At 38.1% G+C, this 16,775-nt stretch overlaps 1 protein-coding gene across 8 annotated transcripts in view; it reads right to left on the bottom strand.

Annotated features, from left to right (window-relative positions):
- The window catches only part of TET1 (tet methylcytosine dioxygenase 1), a 138,054-nt gene that overhangs the window by 83,473 nt on the left and 37,806 nt on the right, over positions 1-16,775 (bottom strand). For 5 of the 8 annotated variants that reach the window (XM_086679858.1, XM_086679861.1, XM_086679862.1 and 2 more), the window contains exon 3: positions 14,167-14,220. In XM_086679858.1, the coding sequence (XP_086535984.1) occupies positions 14,167-14,220 (54 nt within the window). Of the gene's footprint in view, positions 1-14,166; positions 14,221-14,321; positions 14,724-14,750; positions 14,942-16,775 lie in introns of those variants that run through there. The other 3 variants (XM_086679865.1, XM_086679863.1, XM_086679864.1) reach the window with 3 other exon arrangements.

The following is a 16,775-nucleotide window of genomic DNA, read 5'->3' as shown; positions in this document are numbered from 1 at the left end:
TTCATTTATTTTAAACTTCCAGACAATTCTTTCATTTTCTTTTTTTTTTTTAACATTTATTTATTTTTGAGAGACAGAGAGAGATAGAGCATGAGCGGGGGAGCATCAGAGAGAGGGGGGACACAGAATCCGAAGCAGGCTCCGGGCTCTGAGCTGTCAGCACAGAGCCCGATGTGGGGCTCGAACTCACAGACCGTGAGATCATGGCTTGAGCCGAAGTTGGACCCTTAACCAACTGAGCCACCCAGGCGCCCCTACAATTCTTTCATTTTCCATGACATCATAAACATCATTGATATTATTTAGGTGCTCTTATTTCCAAGTACTGTCATTATTATGGGATACCATCTATCTTAACTAGAAATTTGAACTCTGTTTAGACCAACTGTGAGCAAAATTTTGTACACTATCACCAAATATCCTGAACTTCAATTCCTCTTCTGTATGTTCTTCATTTCTTTTTATGAAAAAAATTTTTTAACGTTTATTCACTTTTGAGAGACAGAGACAGAACATGAGTGGGGGAGGGGCAGAGAGAGAGGGAGACACAGAATCTGAAGCAGGCTTCAGGCTCTGAGCTGTCAGCACAGAGACCGACATGGGCCTCAAACCCACAAACCATGAGATCATGACCTGAGACAAAGTTGGACACTTAACTGACTGAGTCACCCAGGCACCCTATTTTTTTATTTTTAGACAGAGAGTGAGTGGGGAAGGGGCAGAGAGGGTCACAGAAAGAATCTTAAGTAGGCTCTGGGCTCAGCATAGAGCCAGACGCATGGCTTGAGCTCCCAAACCAGGAGACCATGACCTGAACCAAAATCAAGAGTCAGATGCTAAAATGTCTGTGCAACTCAGGTGTCCCTTGACTCTACTCTTCATACTGTTATTACATATTCAATATTATAAGACAGATGTATGGATTATATACCTTTAAATATCTGTGCTTAGTTAAGTATGTATATTTTAATACTAACTATAATGATGGAAAACTAGAAGTCAATTCATTCTCCTGGATGATAAGGTTTTCTTCCAAAATTATTAACGTAACTTAATGATGTTATTTTACAGTAATATAGAGTATATTTTTCAAAAATAAATAAAGATAATTATCATAGAGCCATATGATGGGTTAACAAGAATAGCCATCATTAGTAGGATTAAATAAAAAAATTCCTAAACCAAATGTTGGTTAAGATGTGGAGAAACTGGAATTCTCATAATTACAGAAGTATAAAATGATACATTCACTTTAGAAAATTGCCGTATTTTTTAAAGTTTATTTTATTTATTTTGAGAGCAGAGAGAATGTGTACACACACAGGGTAGGGAAGAGACAGAGAGAGAGTGAGAGGAGATTCCCATGGAGGCATGGGACACAGAGCCCAACACAGGGCTTGACTGCATGAACCATGAGGATCATGACCTGAGCCAAAATCAAGAGTTGGATGCTTAACTGACTGAGCCACCCAGGTGCCCGTGGCAGATTCTTAAAATACTAAACATATACCTCCCATGACTCAGCAATTCAACTCCTATTAAAGAACTGAAAACACATGTCCACCAATAAAACCCTTGAATTATATCTTAATAAAGCTGTTAAAAAAAAAAAAAAAAACAACTAAGGATGTTCAAATCTACCTACCTACCCAGTCCTGAGTGAAAGAAGCCAATTTATTCTATATAATTCCATATGCAAAAAAAAAAAAAAAAAAAACTAACCTATGATAACAGAAAACAGATCAGTAGTGGCTTGGTGGGGCTGGGGCGGGTGGTGTAATATTGACTAGGAAGAGGCACAAGGGAGTTTGCACAAGGAAATAGAAATGATTGGTATCTTTCTATGCACTCATCAAAACTGCTTGAAAAGGGGGCGCGTGGGTTGTTCAGTCCCTTAAGCGGCTGACTTTCGATCAGGTCATGATCTCATGGCTCGTGAGTTTGAGGTCCATGTCGGGCTCTGTGCTGACAGCTCAGAGCCTGGAACCCATTTCAGATTCTATGTCTCCCCCTCTCACTGCCCCTCTCCCACTCTCTCTCTCTCTCTCTCTCTCAAAAATAAACATTAAAATTTAAAAAAAAAAAAGCTGCCTGAAAAATATATGTAAGACCTAAGTATTTCAACGCACATAAAGTGTATTTCAAAAATACCAATATAAAAATGAACAAGCTGATACATCTGTATATACATGACATATATGTGACTATGGATACACTTCTATGTCTACAGACTACATGTGGAAAATACTCACAAAACTGTTAAGCGTATGTACCTCTCGGATGTGAGGGTAAGGGGGTTAAAAGAAGGGAAGGACAATGAGTATATAGGACAACTTTGGGCTTTCCAGATATGTTTTAATTTCTTTCAAGTTTGTTCTTCTTTTGTAGTTTAAAACTATTTTAAAATGAGTTCACTAGATTTTCTTTTAAATCATACTGATCTTTGCATTTTCTTATTTAACATAATTTTGACTATACTTTGATGTTTCCACCAGATCATTAGCTGTACACAGGATTGAAGTGTAATTTTGCTATTATTATAACCTATTAATTCATTCAGAGGTAATTTTCTGAGTTTTGTTTCTTATATATATCCTGAAGGATGTTTAATGTGATTTGTTTCTTATCTGGTTCATAAATAAATAAATATTCTTTTTCTTTTCTTCAAAGCTCCTTGGTCCTAGATTGAGGGAGTAGGTTATCACTGATTGGTTATCTTCTATTTTACTTTGTCTCCATTTGAGCTAGACGCCTTTCTTTTGTATTAAGTTCTTGGTAAGATAGGGTTGTGGGGAAGATAAGTGGCGGAAAGGGCAAGATAAAGAAGGAATGAAGTCTAAGTCACATTCCCTTCGAATTCTATGCCTACTTAGCCTCATCATCCAGATATCTGCTTTTTCTCAACATCCCAGATACTATGCCCACATTTTACCACTACGTGGCCTGAGTCCAACTACATTCTAAACCAAAATAAACCATTTGCCTACACAGTGCAATAGGACATTAACTGGAGCCAGAGGCATTTTTCATTAACTAAAAGTTTTATTCATTTAATCTTTAAAACTTAAAATCTTTTAAATTCAACTGTTTTATGCCCCCCCCCCAAAGTCAAAGTGCCTTAAAAGTAACTAAATATAAAATAGAATGTTTAGGTTAAAAATGGAGTGCATAATATTTCATCCAGACAGAAAGCATTAATGGATGCTAAAAATCAATGAAAAGTAGTACTAAAGTATCTCCACAAAAGATAACTACAAAAGCTAAGAGTATAGTATTACCTGGCAGATATCACCTTAACCAAGTGATCAATGTTAGGATCATAGTAATGGAACAAATTGGCATCACGTGCCTCAAGATATGATCCACAGAGAAGAACACAAACTCGCTTCTGTGGCTTTCTCATTAAAAATGCAGAACCTGAATCTAATCATGAGCAAACATTGAATAAATCCAAATTAAGTGACATCTACAGGAATAACTGATCCATATTCCTTGGAAACATCAGATTTGCAAGACTAAAGAAAAAACAACTGAATGCAATGCATGATCTGAGATTATCTTTTGATATACACTACATTAAAGACAATTGGTGAGATTTGATCAGTAGATTAGATAAGGAGAGTATCATGTCCATGTTAGTTTACTGATTTTGATCTTTGTACTATCATTATATAAGAAGAGGTCCTTGTTTGTAAGAAGTACACATTTTAGTATGTCTGAAATGTACTCTCAAAGAATTCAGGGGGAAATCCATGTATGTGGAGAGAGAGATAAAGCAAACAAGATAAAACATGAACATTTGGGAAAACTTGGTGAGGGGTGTATGGGAATACTTTGAACTACCCATAGCTTTTCTGTTGCTTGAAATTTAAAAAAAAATTTTTTTTTAAATGTTTTATTTATTTTTGAAAGAGAGACAGGGAGTGAGTGGGGGAAGGGCAGGGTGAGAGGAAGACAGAGTCTGACTCGGGGCTCAAACCCACAAACTGAGAGATCATTACTTGAGCCGAAGTCAGCTGCTTAACCAACTGAGGCACCCAGGTGCCCTCTAAAATTTTTAAAATTTTAATAAAGTCCACAAGAAAGAAGTGGGAAGACCAGAGGCTTTCTCATTTCAAAGTGGAGCACATGACACTGCTTGACCTATGAATTTGATTGAGTTTCTGACTGAAAAGTCAAATTGGAAAACATTGCTTACATTGTCTTTCTGTGACCGTGGGCAGCATGTAACTTCTTCTTCACGGACAATTTTTACTAGAAATTATATTGAGCAGACATTAGCCTGTCAGGCCCTATACAACTGTATTATGTATCATAATGCATAGGACCTTAGGAAATGTGCACCAAGTAACTCAGCTTTCTGATGGTCCTAACTTATTTTAGTGAAGTGATCAAATATCAGAGGCTTTAAATAAACCCTGGACAGCTGGATTAAATTTCTGATGAAATGTTCTAACCTGCAGTGCAGTTATTTTACACCATCCATTAAGTGAGGGGATAAACTAGACTTCATGGGTAGGGTGATAAAATTAACATTTTGAAATAGTTTTTATTTATCTTAATCAAATAAACTTCAGATTTTTATAAGATTCATCAAAACCCTTACTTCAAGTCAATAATACTTTTGTAAGTGCTTCCCCATGGCTCTGTAAATACTTTTACTTCATTTTTTTTTCATTTCTTTATTTCAGTGCACCAATATTCAAGGTATCCATTCCTTGCCTCCAGTGTAGATGGAGAAGATCAAGTTAATCTCTGAATTTACACTTATTTTTTTTTTCAATGTGCTAACCTCTTATCAGAAATTTAAGATCCAATCCAGGAATCACTGGACGCTCTCCAACAGCTACATCTGGATTGGACAATCTACCGAAAACCTGAAATTTACTGCCTGTTAACCAGATTTCTTGACAGTCAAACCAAAACATTTTATAAGAATGTAAGAGGGGCGCCTGGGTGGCGCAGTCGGTTAAGCGTCCGACTTCAGCCAGGTCACGATCTCGCGGTCCGTGAGTTCGAGCCCCGCGTCAGGCTCTGGGCTGATGGCTCAGAGCCTGGAGCCTGTTTCCGATTCTGTGTCTCCCTCTCTCTCTGCCCCTCGCCCGTTCATGCTCTGTCTCTCTCTGTCCCAAAAATAAATAAACGTTGAAAAAAAAATTTTTAAAAAAAAGAAGGTAAGAAAAGACAAATAGTGTTAAAAGTCATCAGTCAAGAAAGAATACACATACACACAATGGTAGGAAGACCAGAGAGACATAATCAAATGCGAGACGTGATCGAGGACTCATTGTTAAATCAGGAGGAATACAGCTAGAAAGGATTGTTGGGGGGGGGGGAGGGAGGATAATTGAAAAGATTTTTAGATGGACAGTATCTTAGATTAGACTGAATCAATATTAAATTTATTTAGTGTGATCATTGTATTGTGGTTACATTGAAGAATATTCTTTTCTTAGGAGAGGTATGCTGAAGTATTTACAGGTAAAATGTCACATGCTCCAGCAAAAAAAAAAAAAAAAAAAAAAAAAAAAAAAAAATATATATATATATATATATATATATATATATATTTAAGTATATAAAATAATACAGATGTTCAATGTATTTTTCTTTCAACTTTTTTGTAGGCTTAGTTTTTCAAATAAAAATTAGACAAAAATTAATCAAATTAAATGTATAGATATGTATTCTGATTTCCATAGCAATTCATTAACACAGACTATTCAGACCTGGACGGATGATTTGAGACAACACAGTTTCTCTTATACACTGAGATGTCACTATAGTAACATCTAACAGTTCCAACTTAACTGACTAAACTTAGGCCATGATATGTATTAATTTGATCATTCATCAATTATAGGCACAAGGTATTACACTAAGATATCCTGGAGACCACAAAGTTAACTGCTGCTCTAAACCTAAAAGTTATGATTGTTCTCATAACAAAAACAATAATGATGGTGAAAGCTATCATTTATTGAAGATCAACTACATATGGGATAAATTAAGAAAATTAAAAATTATGCAAGCTGCCAAATAATCCTGTAGATTAGTTACTGCTCCCCTTCTACAAATAATGATTCTACAAATAATGAAAATGTGTCTCAGAGAGTTCACTTAAAATTTCTTAGGTCATGCTTCAGATTCTACATCTCCCTTTCTCTCTCTAGCTCATCCCAGCTTTTGCTCTGTCTCTCAAAAATAAATAAAAACACTAAGAAAAAATTTTTTCTTAGGTCATATAGTAAACAGAAGAAGAAGCAGCAGAGCTTAACTCAGGGCTATGTGACATTAAAGGTCATGTACCTTCCTTTGGGTGCCGCTGATACAGGAGATACAGTTCAAATATGAACTGTAACTGTATGTTCAAAAATGAAAAGTAATCAAAAGCACTAAATATTTATGATATCAACATTTAAATACTCAGAAAATTTCGATATGTTTTTTTCCTATTTTGTCTAAAGTAATTTTAAGCTTATTTCAAAAATTGAAAATTAGGTAACTTTGTCTTTTTCTAAAGTAGAATGAATACATAGGATATTAAGTGAAAACATTGCTTTCTAAGAAAAAATACTTTCAGATATTTAAGATAATTTTTTTGATAATTTAGTGAGAACTTTATTATGTGACTCTTATCTGTAAGAAAACAGGCTTAAAAGATACATAACCTGGAAACATCACTAAAACTTATATTCTGCTTCAGATGTCTTCATATCCATCTATCTTTGTCTCTGTACCCGAGTTGTTTTTTTTTTAAGTTTGTTTATTTATTTTGAAAGAGAGACAGCACAAGTGGGGAAGGGGCAGAGAGCGAGAGGGAGAGAGAAAGAATCCCAAGCAGGCTCCCTGCTGCCAGTACAGAGCCCGATGCAGGGCTGGAACCCACTAAGCAGGGAGATAATGACCTGAGCCAAAACCAAGTCTCAGATGCTCAACAAACTGAGCCACCCAGGTGCCCCTGTACCTGAGTTCTATAATTCAAACTAATCATCAAGTGTGAGATTATTTTTCATACCGATGATATTCTAGCTTTATTAATAGAATACTTGATTCTATAATATATTTATAAAGAAAGGGGGAAAGAGAAATTTAGTGCTTTCAAGGTTTAAAGTCTTATTTCTGGGGCACCTGGGTGGCTCAGTGGATTAAGCATCGGACTTCAGCCCAGTTTATGATCTCGTGGTTTGTGGGTTCCATCCCCACATCCGGCTTTCTGCTGTCAGCATGAGCACTCTGCAGATCCTGTTCCCCCCTCTCTCTGCCCCTCTCCCACTTGCACTCTCTCTCAAAAATAAATAAATAAATAAATAGACAAATAAATAAAGTCTTATTTCTGATATTCCTCATGATAAAAAGCAGAAATCACATTTTTACAAGGAAAGAAAAGGCTTTCTGGGATATAAGTTTATATATTTCTTTTTATAATTTTTTAAATATTTATTTATTTTTGAGGGGGAGGGGAGGGGCAGAGAGAGGGAGACAGATGATCCAAAGCAGGATCTATGCCCAACACCAACAAATCTGATGCAGGGCTCGAACTCACAAACCATGAGATCATGACCTGAGCTGAAGTTGGACCTTAACCAACTGAGTCACCCAAGTACCCAGGTGCCCAGGTTTAATGAAAGAATGAAGTGAATATGCTGCTAAGAAAATACACATTTTCTGAAAGACTCAATAATTTTAGTAACATACATTACACCTTCAGATATAATAATATACTGATAAATTACTATATGCCATGCTGTCTTAACCACTTTACATGTATTAAAAAAATTTTTTTAACGTTTATTTATTTTTGAGAGACAGAGAGTGACAGAGAATGAGCAGGGGAGGGGCAGAGAGAGAGGGAGACACAGAATCTGAAGCAGGCTCCAGGCTCTGAGCTGTCAGCACGGAGCCCAACACGGGGCTCAAACCCAGGAACCACGAGATCATGACCTGAGCCAAAGTCAGACATTTAACTGACTGAGTCACCCAGGCGCCCCACCACTTTACATGTATTAAATAATTAATTTAACTCTACAACAATCCTATGATCTTATGTGGGTATGTTTAGGTGTGTACTATATTTAAAATTAAATACACACAATACATAATACTTAAACAATTTAGTTATTTAAAATAACCTGGTCCCTATAATAAGTTTATTGTTTAACATCTGGTTCCTTAGAACCATGAAAAGAACATGTGTTTTAATCAAATTCATATGACATCAGTAATTTTTAAAAATAGATGATAAAACTATAGCATCTCTTCTCTTAAAATCTGTCACATGCAGAAAGTCCTGCTTTTAGTTCAAAAAGGATTCAGAGTCAGCCTTTAAAACAATAAATCAGGGGTGCCTGGGTGGCTCAGTCAGGTAAGTGTCCAACTCTTGACTTGGCTCAGGTCATGATCTCGCAGTTCCTGAGTAGGAGCCCCACATTGAGCTCTGTGTTGGCAGTGGGGAGCCGACTTGGGATTTTGTCCCCCCCCCCGTCCCCCCCACTTGTTCTCTATCTCCCTTTCAAAATAAATAAAAATAAAGCTTAAAAAATTTAAAAACTAAAAAAATAACCACAATAAATCATCAGAACAAGTCAAAAAAAGATTCTATAATCTTTATTCTCTTGCTTAGGCCACTGTGGCAGGTAAATCTTATCATCAAATCTTTAAATAAACATTTTTAGAACATATTTTGGGCATTAAATTAATTACACTTGAAAATTAATTACAATACTAGTAACGTTTCAACAAAAATTTAATATTTTTTATTTAGCTCTTTTTATCTGACTCTTCAGAATACATTCTAGTCCAGCACTATCAAAACACAAACACAGTATCAAATGAGCATAAACATTCAAGAAACAAGGTATATATTCTTTTCTTAGCTAGGAAGAATTCAACAGATTTTTTTTTTTTTTTCTGGTAGCTTGAATGAAATTTTCCTCAAGCCCATTCACCCCACTTGGCTTTTATTCACTGATTCTTTGGGATCATTCCTAGAAATTACAGAATGAACATGGGCCTTGAGTCACTGGAAATGTACGTGCTCCAATAATAAATGAATGATTTGACTGTGTGTGAGCTTGGCTTAGTGAGAACCCAGCCCTGAAATCAGTCTGATCATCTCTGGGCAAAATGCTATATTACAATTTCTGGGTATGCAAACCAGAAGCCCCATGTGTGCCTTTGATCATGTGAATAAACACTGATGGATGAGCACACATCTTTGACAATTTTTGCCAGTTTATGACATAATGAGGAAAATAAGGACCATGTGTTGAATCATTAAACTAAATAATTAAATTTATATGACTGTCCTGTATTCTAAGATTATCTTCTTATAATTTATACGGATTTTTTAAAGCTAGTATCGCTTTGCGGATACTGTCATCACCCACTCTGAATTTTTTCCGCACTGCTCTATTATATTCAGAAGACCGGGATTCATTGCATGAGACTATGAAAGACTATCAAAATGGCATGCTTTTTTTCCTGAACAGTGGTCAAGCTCCGCATGTGATCTATCACTTAAATTTGCAACATGTTACTATAAATCATAGAATGTTACATTATAACCAGAGTTAAGAAAAGTTTACTAATGATTTTTTTTTTTACTAACTGAAACAAAGTTGTAGGTAAGTGTGCAGAGAAAATGTTTTAGTAACGTTGTTATCTTCCTTGTCTCCTAGCTTAATGGGTTTTAAAAATAAACAAGGTAACTCAATGATATCAAATTTGGTACTTTTTTCAGCACTAGTATAGGTAACAATTTACAAATGAAGTAAATTTCCCTAGCTTGGCATTTTGTTTGTTTTTCATTCAAAGCATGTACAATTTGTAATTTTTTCATTTGTCTTTAATTTTGTTTTGTTTTGTTTTTTTGCCTGCCTTCCCTAAGTAATAGTTAACCTCTATGAGGGCAGAAATAATTTTGGTCTTGTACACCATTGTAGTCCCAGCATTTAGTAAATGCTAAGAAAATATTTATTGGATATAAATGATGTTGTTCAGGAAACTGAACTTACTGAGCATTTACTATGTGCCAGACAATGACGGTACTAGATATTTTGAATGTCACTATGTCTTGCAAATCAAGACAATGTATGAATATGATTTATTATTTATTCTTTTTAAAACATAATTCCTAAAGACCTAAGAGTAGCTATATGTGAGTGTCTTCTTCTCCCCTAGTGAGATACATGTCTTATGTCCCCCCCACCAGCACACCCCCCCCCACTTGTTCTTTTCCTTTATCAGCATCATCAAGGAAGGAAGGAAACAGTGAAGAGTAGGGCCTGCCAGTGTAGAAGCTAGCAGGAAGATCACTTAGCTTTCATTTTTTTCTTTTCTAAATAATCTGTAGACAGTTTCCTGGTTTAATATCCACTGACATTTCTTTAAATTTGTTCACTCAGTTCTTCCAAATACTACTTTGATGATATTTTGTAACCAAATAGCTAGAAAATATCCCTTACTGGCCTAGAAAAAGTGTGTCTAATTACAGAAGGTATAAATGTGGCCCATGCTCAGGGATGCCCATACTTTTTATTCTGAATGATTTTAGATTTACAGGTAAGTTGCAAACACTGTATGGGGTTGCTTATATACACTTCACCCAGCTTTGCCTAATGTTACTCTCTTACATAATAATGGCTCTAGTACTATTTTTGACCCTACTATACTGTCCCTGTGGTCACTAGTGATGCTGAATATGTTCTGTTTGCCCCTCTAGGTCCATACTCCATCTTATACACCCTCTTACATGCCACAGGAGGTTCACTGGGACATATTTTATCCGTATGCTCCCTTCCCTTTTGGCTTCTGATTGGATCCGCCAATGAAGCAGCAAGAAACTGGAGGGCAGGGTATTTATTTCCAACCCCCCTACCTCCTGACCCAAAGAATTTTATTTCTGCAGAAACATCCCTTTACCAAATCCACAACAAAGCCCTGCGACATCTCTTCCACTCCAGTCATGCTTTATGCCTGGATACCTGCTCCCACACGCTGGTCTCTCCAGGCCTATGGATGGTGAGAACTCTCTGCTGTCACTAACCCTGGGATGCTTTGACATCCGTAGTTTTTTCCTTAATCTTACTTATAGTTCTTAAACAATTCCCTTTTTAAATTCCCCCTCACTACCCCCAGATAACTGTGCGATCTGATTTTTTTCCCCAGAGACAATGATTGGTAACCTAACCAAAGTGATATTACTTTAAAATTGATTTTCTCTTAAGAAAATGTAAGGGAATATATCCTTTTACTCTGACACACCAAGTTGAGATTATTCATGTAAATGTTTCTACCAAACAGAGCTCCAAGTCATGCCATTCACAAGTGCAATATTATGAATCAATCACTGAAATTACTTCATACGTTTAGCTTGCTCAAGAGTCAAGGAGACAATTACAGCACAGCCAATAAGCTGCCATGTATATATCACAGCAACTCTAGTGATAATCAATAGGGTTTCAGTTGGAACCTGTCCTCCAGAACCAGTGGGGGCAAGCATCTGTGCCAAGCCCCTCCCCACCACCACCACCCCCATCATCTGATACCCATTCTGGCCATGAGTGCTTTGGACAGAAACTGTCATTTCAGTTAGAGGAAATTATCTCTCTCGGCAGGGATTGGAGGTCACATCTACAGTTTTAAATTATGAACTACATTAGAATAAATATGTTATCGACATAGACAGTAGATTGCTTAAAAATTAGAGGTATGAGACATACCAGGCAATTTCATCCCCACAACTGGATTCAATATTTAGTTGGCAAGTTCAGAGTAGGATGGACAAGCTTCAAGTCTGCACCCAATTTCCTTAATCAGACTCTTCACCTATCCAACTGCTTCTCCACAGATAATGAAAGTGAAGATCAGTGGGGATGCCTACAGCATCTACCCTGACAAAGAGCAGGGGACCCAGGAGATCTGAAGATCTAAGAGGCCAGAGTCAAAGCAAGCAGACTGTATCTCTGGCACAATGCCAAATGCAAAGAGCCAATTACAAAAGGAGACCAAGTTGTAACCTGTAGACTCCTGTCACCGCTCTCCCAGGTAGCAGCCTGCTGCAACCCTAAGTCCTCACCTATAAAACCTTAAACTGAAGGTTGTTGCTCTTCCCCCTCCCTCCCTCCCCAAGTATGGATTCAGTTTTCCTAACATCTCCTTCAGGGTTGTACCATATTCTACTTATTTTACCCATATCAAACGAAAATCTGACAGCATTTTAGCATTTCTACTGTGGAGCGAAGAAACAAAGCTTTCTTTGGAGAACAAAATACATTACAGCCAACAGAAAACTGAAGAAAACATTTTAAAATGCCAACATCAGGGGGAAATTATTATTTTTTCCTTTAAGGGCATTTCCCTACTCTTGTACAACAATTGATAGATAGAGGAAAGTGAGCAACAATTCAGTTCTGCTTTCCGTGGCCCATGAAATTCAGCCACCCACAGGCATTTATTTTAAAATAAGTCAGAGTCCATTGCCATGATTCAAAAAAGCAACACACAGTATATTTACTTCTGAAATTTATTTCAGGTGACAAGACACCCACAGACTAACAAAATAAACATAGAATTAAATAGTATCCCCAAAGCCCAATGCTACTTCTTAGCAAAGGCAGATGATGCTTTAGCTACCAAGCTTAGTCTATATTAGTGTGTCCATGTAATTGACCTCTTTCTCCTATACCCTCATTCCACCCCCTGCAAATTTGAGAGCCATTTTAACAACAGCACTAAAACAATTTCTCACTCGAAGATTTGAAGACAAAACACCTAGGATGGATACACCCAACCCAGAAAGTGTAAGAAGAGATGAAGAAATACAATCAGGGCTTTTGATGATATTAATTCTATAGTTAGAGGAAGGGAAGGAAGTGAGAGGGGGTGAGCGAATCAACATGCAGAAGAAAAACAGGAGGGGTTAATTTACCCTGAAAATAACCAGTATTCTATTTGTCCAGGCCCAATGAGAATTTGTGCCAAGCAATTTCATTCATTTCACGGTGCCTAGAACACTGATGACTGTGTGGTAAATATTAAACAAATACTTGTTGGTTGATGAAAATGTACATGGCAATGCCATACACACACAGGAAACAGAAACTCAAGGTGGTCAGACAAATTTGAAAGCAATGCAAGGTTTGGTTCTCCATGGTAATAACATTTTCAAGGCACACAACTGGGGAAGCAAATGAGATAAAAATTTGCCACATCCATAGCTCAACATGTTGTTCCTCTTTGAGTGCTAAAACTTTATTTGCAAAAGAAAAGCTAAGATTAGGTTTAAAATATTTTTAATTATATATACATAATATAATTTTAAAGACCAGTTAAGTTTTATTGCTTAATGTCTTTATGATTTAAAAAGGTTACTTGCTCAGGTTGGTTACATTTTAAATAGCAATATACCACTTGAAACCTTTAACACATAAGCACCCATTTACTGAACTAAAGCTAGCCTTGAACTTTTAGTAAGCCATATGCTTTTAAATTAACCCTTCTAAATACTGTACAAAGCTCATAACACAGACTGTTAGCTTATAGCTGAATTAGGTTACTACTAAATACTCATTAGGCAAACTATTGAAAATAATGAAACCATGCATATTCCTACAGCCCTATGAAGCCCGAAATTAAAAATGATACAGTGAGAATTTGGGATTAAGCAATTTGGCTGATCTCAATGGATTACACATTTTAAGTTGAACTAAAACCTCTAAGGACCTTTTCCTTTGGAAAGAAAAACCACACATTTTAAAATAGTATCTAATGGAAGGTCTATTAAAATCACAATGGATCATAGCTGTCAACTTCAAATAGTGTCTCTCTCCTTAAGAGCTTAAGTTTACACACTGGTGCAACACCACAAATGCAGATGCTACAAAGGGATCTACAGAGGAAAAACAAATTTTATTCACAACACTTTGCATATAAACTTTTCCTTCTGGAGACTTGTGTGGGGTTGAAAATAAAGGATGCTAATATGCACATTATGCAGCACATCAAGAAAAGAGAAAACACTTTAGTTGAGTGAAAATTCATTTATCTACTGAAAATCCGGGAGAATTCACATCCACTGTACTGCAAATTTACTCCTAAGTGACAGAAAAATACTATATGAAATGGAAAAAAAAATTAAATATGATTTAATCAATAGCTGATTACCTTTAAAACTTTGGGCTTCTTTTCCCTCTGGGGCCTCTTGTTTTCTTTTATAACCTAAAAAAAATCAAATTGCAAAATGAGCCTCCGTTTAAGAAAAAAAATTAGCTCCCACCCCCCCAAATTTTTTGGCTATTTCTCTAGAAAACTACTTATACCATTTAAAATCATCAACATGTTTGCTAGGCAGAACCTAAAGAGCTTATGTAAAATGTAGACTTTAAAAGTCACTGAAAAAAAGCCTTGCATAAAGATGAAGTAGGGAAATACCCTTTTTTCCCCTTAAAGTCTGTCTTAATTAGCCTCTGCATTCTTCACAGCGAAGCCCACGAGGTAGCCATCTTGCTTGCTTCTGCAGAGGAAGCCTCTACAGTGGAACAGTTCTGCAAACTGCTTTTTGGTATTATTATCATGGTGTTTAAAGGCAGCCCTGGCCTGCCAGCACTGTAGACGTGCTGGGCATGCCTTTTGCAAAAACAGCCCCACAAAGAGTGCAGCCAATGGCAATGCAGAGCTTAGCAACTCCAAAGTGATCTTCTCTGCTAGCCTTCCTAGACAAAGGATCTCCTGTGCGGCTCCGCTCTCACCACAGGACACAGGCAGCCACAAGCTGCGACATGGAGTGCGCTGCAGAGGATCTGGTCGCGCCGAAATCACAGGAGGCTTCAGCAAAAACAATGCACACAAATCCCCCAGGTCTCCGCCATCGGATCGATGGCGGAGGCTCCCTGATTAGTAACCTCTTGGCGGCTCCGAGGGCAGGTCTGCGCGGGGGGAGGGGTGCGCGGCTCTGCCTCCAACGTACAGGAGATATAACTGAGCCGAGGGGGGCATTTGGGCTTGCTGAAACTCTGGAAGGTATTGTGCATTTTTACTTTATAAGGCAAGGCTAAATATTGGCGATATTTAAGGCAGGGAGGTTATGTGAGGACAGTGTAGGCTCAGCTGTTGGGCTGCGTGTCTCATTCCCCGGGAACCACACCTCTTTGCAGCAGGCGCTTTGCCCAGAAACACAGCAATTTGATTTCTGTCAATAAATGTCCAATGACAAAGGCGGATTAGAAAATACTAATGAAGCCACTTAAAAGGAAAAGGACAGGATGAGGACAAGGAGAAGGGGAGGAGTTTACAAAATATACTTGCCACTCTGAGTGGCTGGAGAAAAAAAAGACTTCTCTCTTGCTCTGCACATTTCTGGTGACCTTCATTTCCCAGAGAAAATTCCTACTGTCCCAAGGTGGGCTCAAACATTTGGGATAGAAGGGGCACCTTTGGCTCCTCTGTCTCCCAAGATCATCAGCTGTCACCGAGCATCTCCCGGTGGAGCTGCCAAGTGGGTCCCCACGTGGAGCCTGTCTGCGCAGCAGGCTGATGGTCAGTCGGGGCCACCCACTTCCCAGGAATTGGGAGCGAAGCCAGAGGTGGCACAGGCAGCCACCCACACTCACGGACCTGGACTGCCACTGTGCCCAGTGGGTGGTAGGCACTGGGAGAGCTGGGCACCAGAGCCAGAACTTGCCAGACCCTGAGAGTGGCAGAGCCAGAGGAGTTCAGCTCCCTCCCCTTAAGCCCCCTGGCCAGGCAACAGTGGCAGGAGAAAAAGAACCAAGACAGCTGCTGTGAGCTGGCAGGTCTCAAGGTCACTGCCAAAATGTAGTGAAGAGGCCAGTCACAGTCCCATCATAGCCACCTTGACAGCTGCACAGATCTTGGGAAGACAGCCTCAGCTCCATCCTCCCAGGGCCAAAGTTTCAGCAACACATTTAGGGGATTGGCAGGAGGGCCTCCCTTGCTGCTCAGCCAAAGATGGGTTTTCCACTTGCAGTTGGATTCAGAACAGATTCCCACAACCAGAAATCAGGAACAGAGCGAGGGCCGGAAGGCCTGTATTTCATCACCCTGGATTCCTAGCCTTTCGGTTTGCCACAAAAGCACGCTTTTCTTGTTAGGATGGTAAGTCCAACATGCACTCTTTTCCGACTTTAAACTACCTCTCTCTCACCTACCCACCCTCAAATTTTTAACAAGTGTAAAAAGCAAGCCTCCTGGTAGCAAAACCAGTGGATTCTGACCTATCTACATCTTTCAGGGCAACTTCAAGCACACTGTGCCCACACCAAGAAGCTCTCTGTGGTGAATGAAGCATCCACGAAGCAGGTAGGAAAACAGGACGTAATACAACGAGATTTGAAAACGGCCCTGCATTTCTTTCTCTTTGAAGTTTGTGTGTGTGTGCATGATAAAAGATACATAACATAAAATTTGCCATTTTAACCATTGATAAATGTACAAATTTAGTAGCATTACATTCATTCACAATGTTGTGAAACTATTCCCCCCCCTCCATTCCCAGCTGTTTGATTATCCCAAACAGAAACTCTATATCCATTCCACAATAAGTCCTCATTCACCTTCTCTCAGCCCTGACTACCTTTTATTTTGCCTTCTGTCTCTATAAATTTGCCTATTCTAGTATATCATATAACTGGTGTCACACAATAGTTGGCCTTCACTTCATGTAATGTTTTCAAGGTTCATCCATGTTCTGAGATTGTCACAATTTCATTCCTTTTTTTTTTTTTTATAAGATATTTTTTTAAGTTTGGGGCACC

Source organism: Puma concolor, chromosome D2, assembly GCF_028749965.1.
Source record: "Puma concolor isolate L17-30 chromosome D2, mPumCon1.1.hap2, whole genome shotgun sequence".
Taxonomy (NCBI): domain Eukaryota; kingdom Metazoa; phylum Chordata; class Mammalia; order Carnivora; family Felidae; genus Puma; species Puma concolor.
This window is presented reverse-complemented; position numbering and strand designations above follow the sequence as displayed.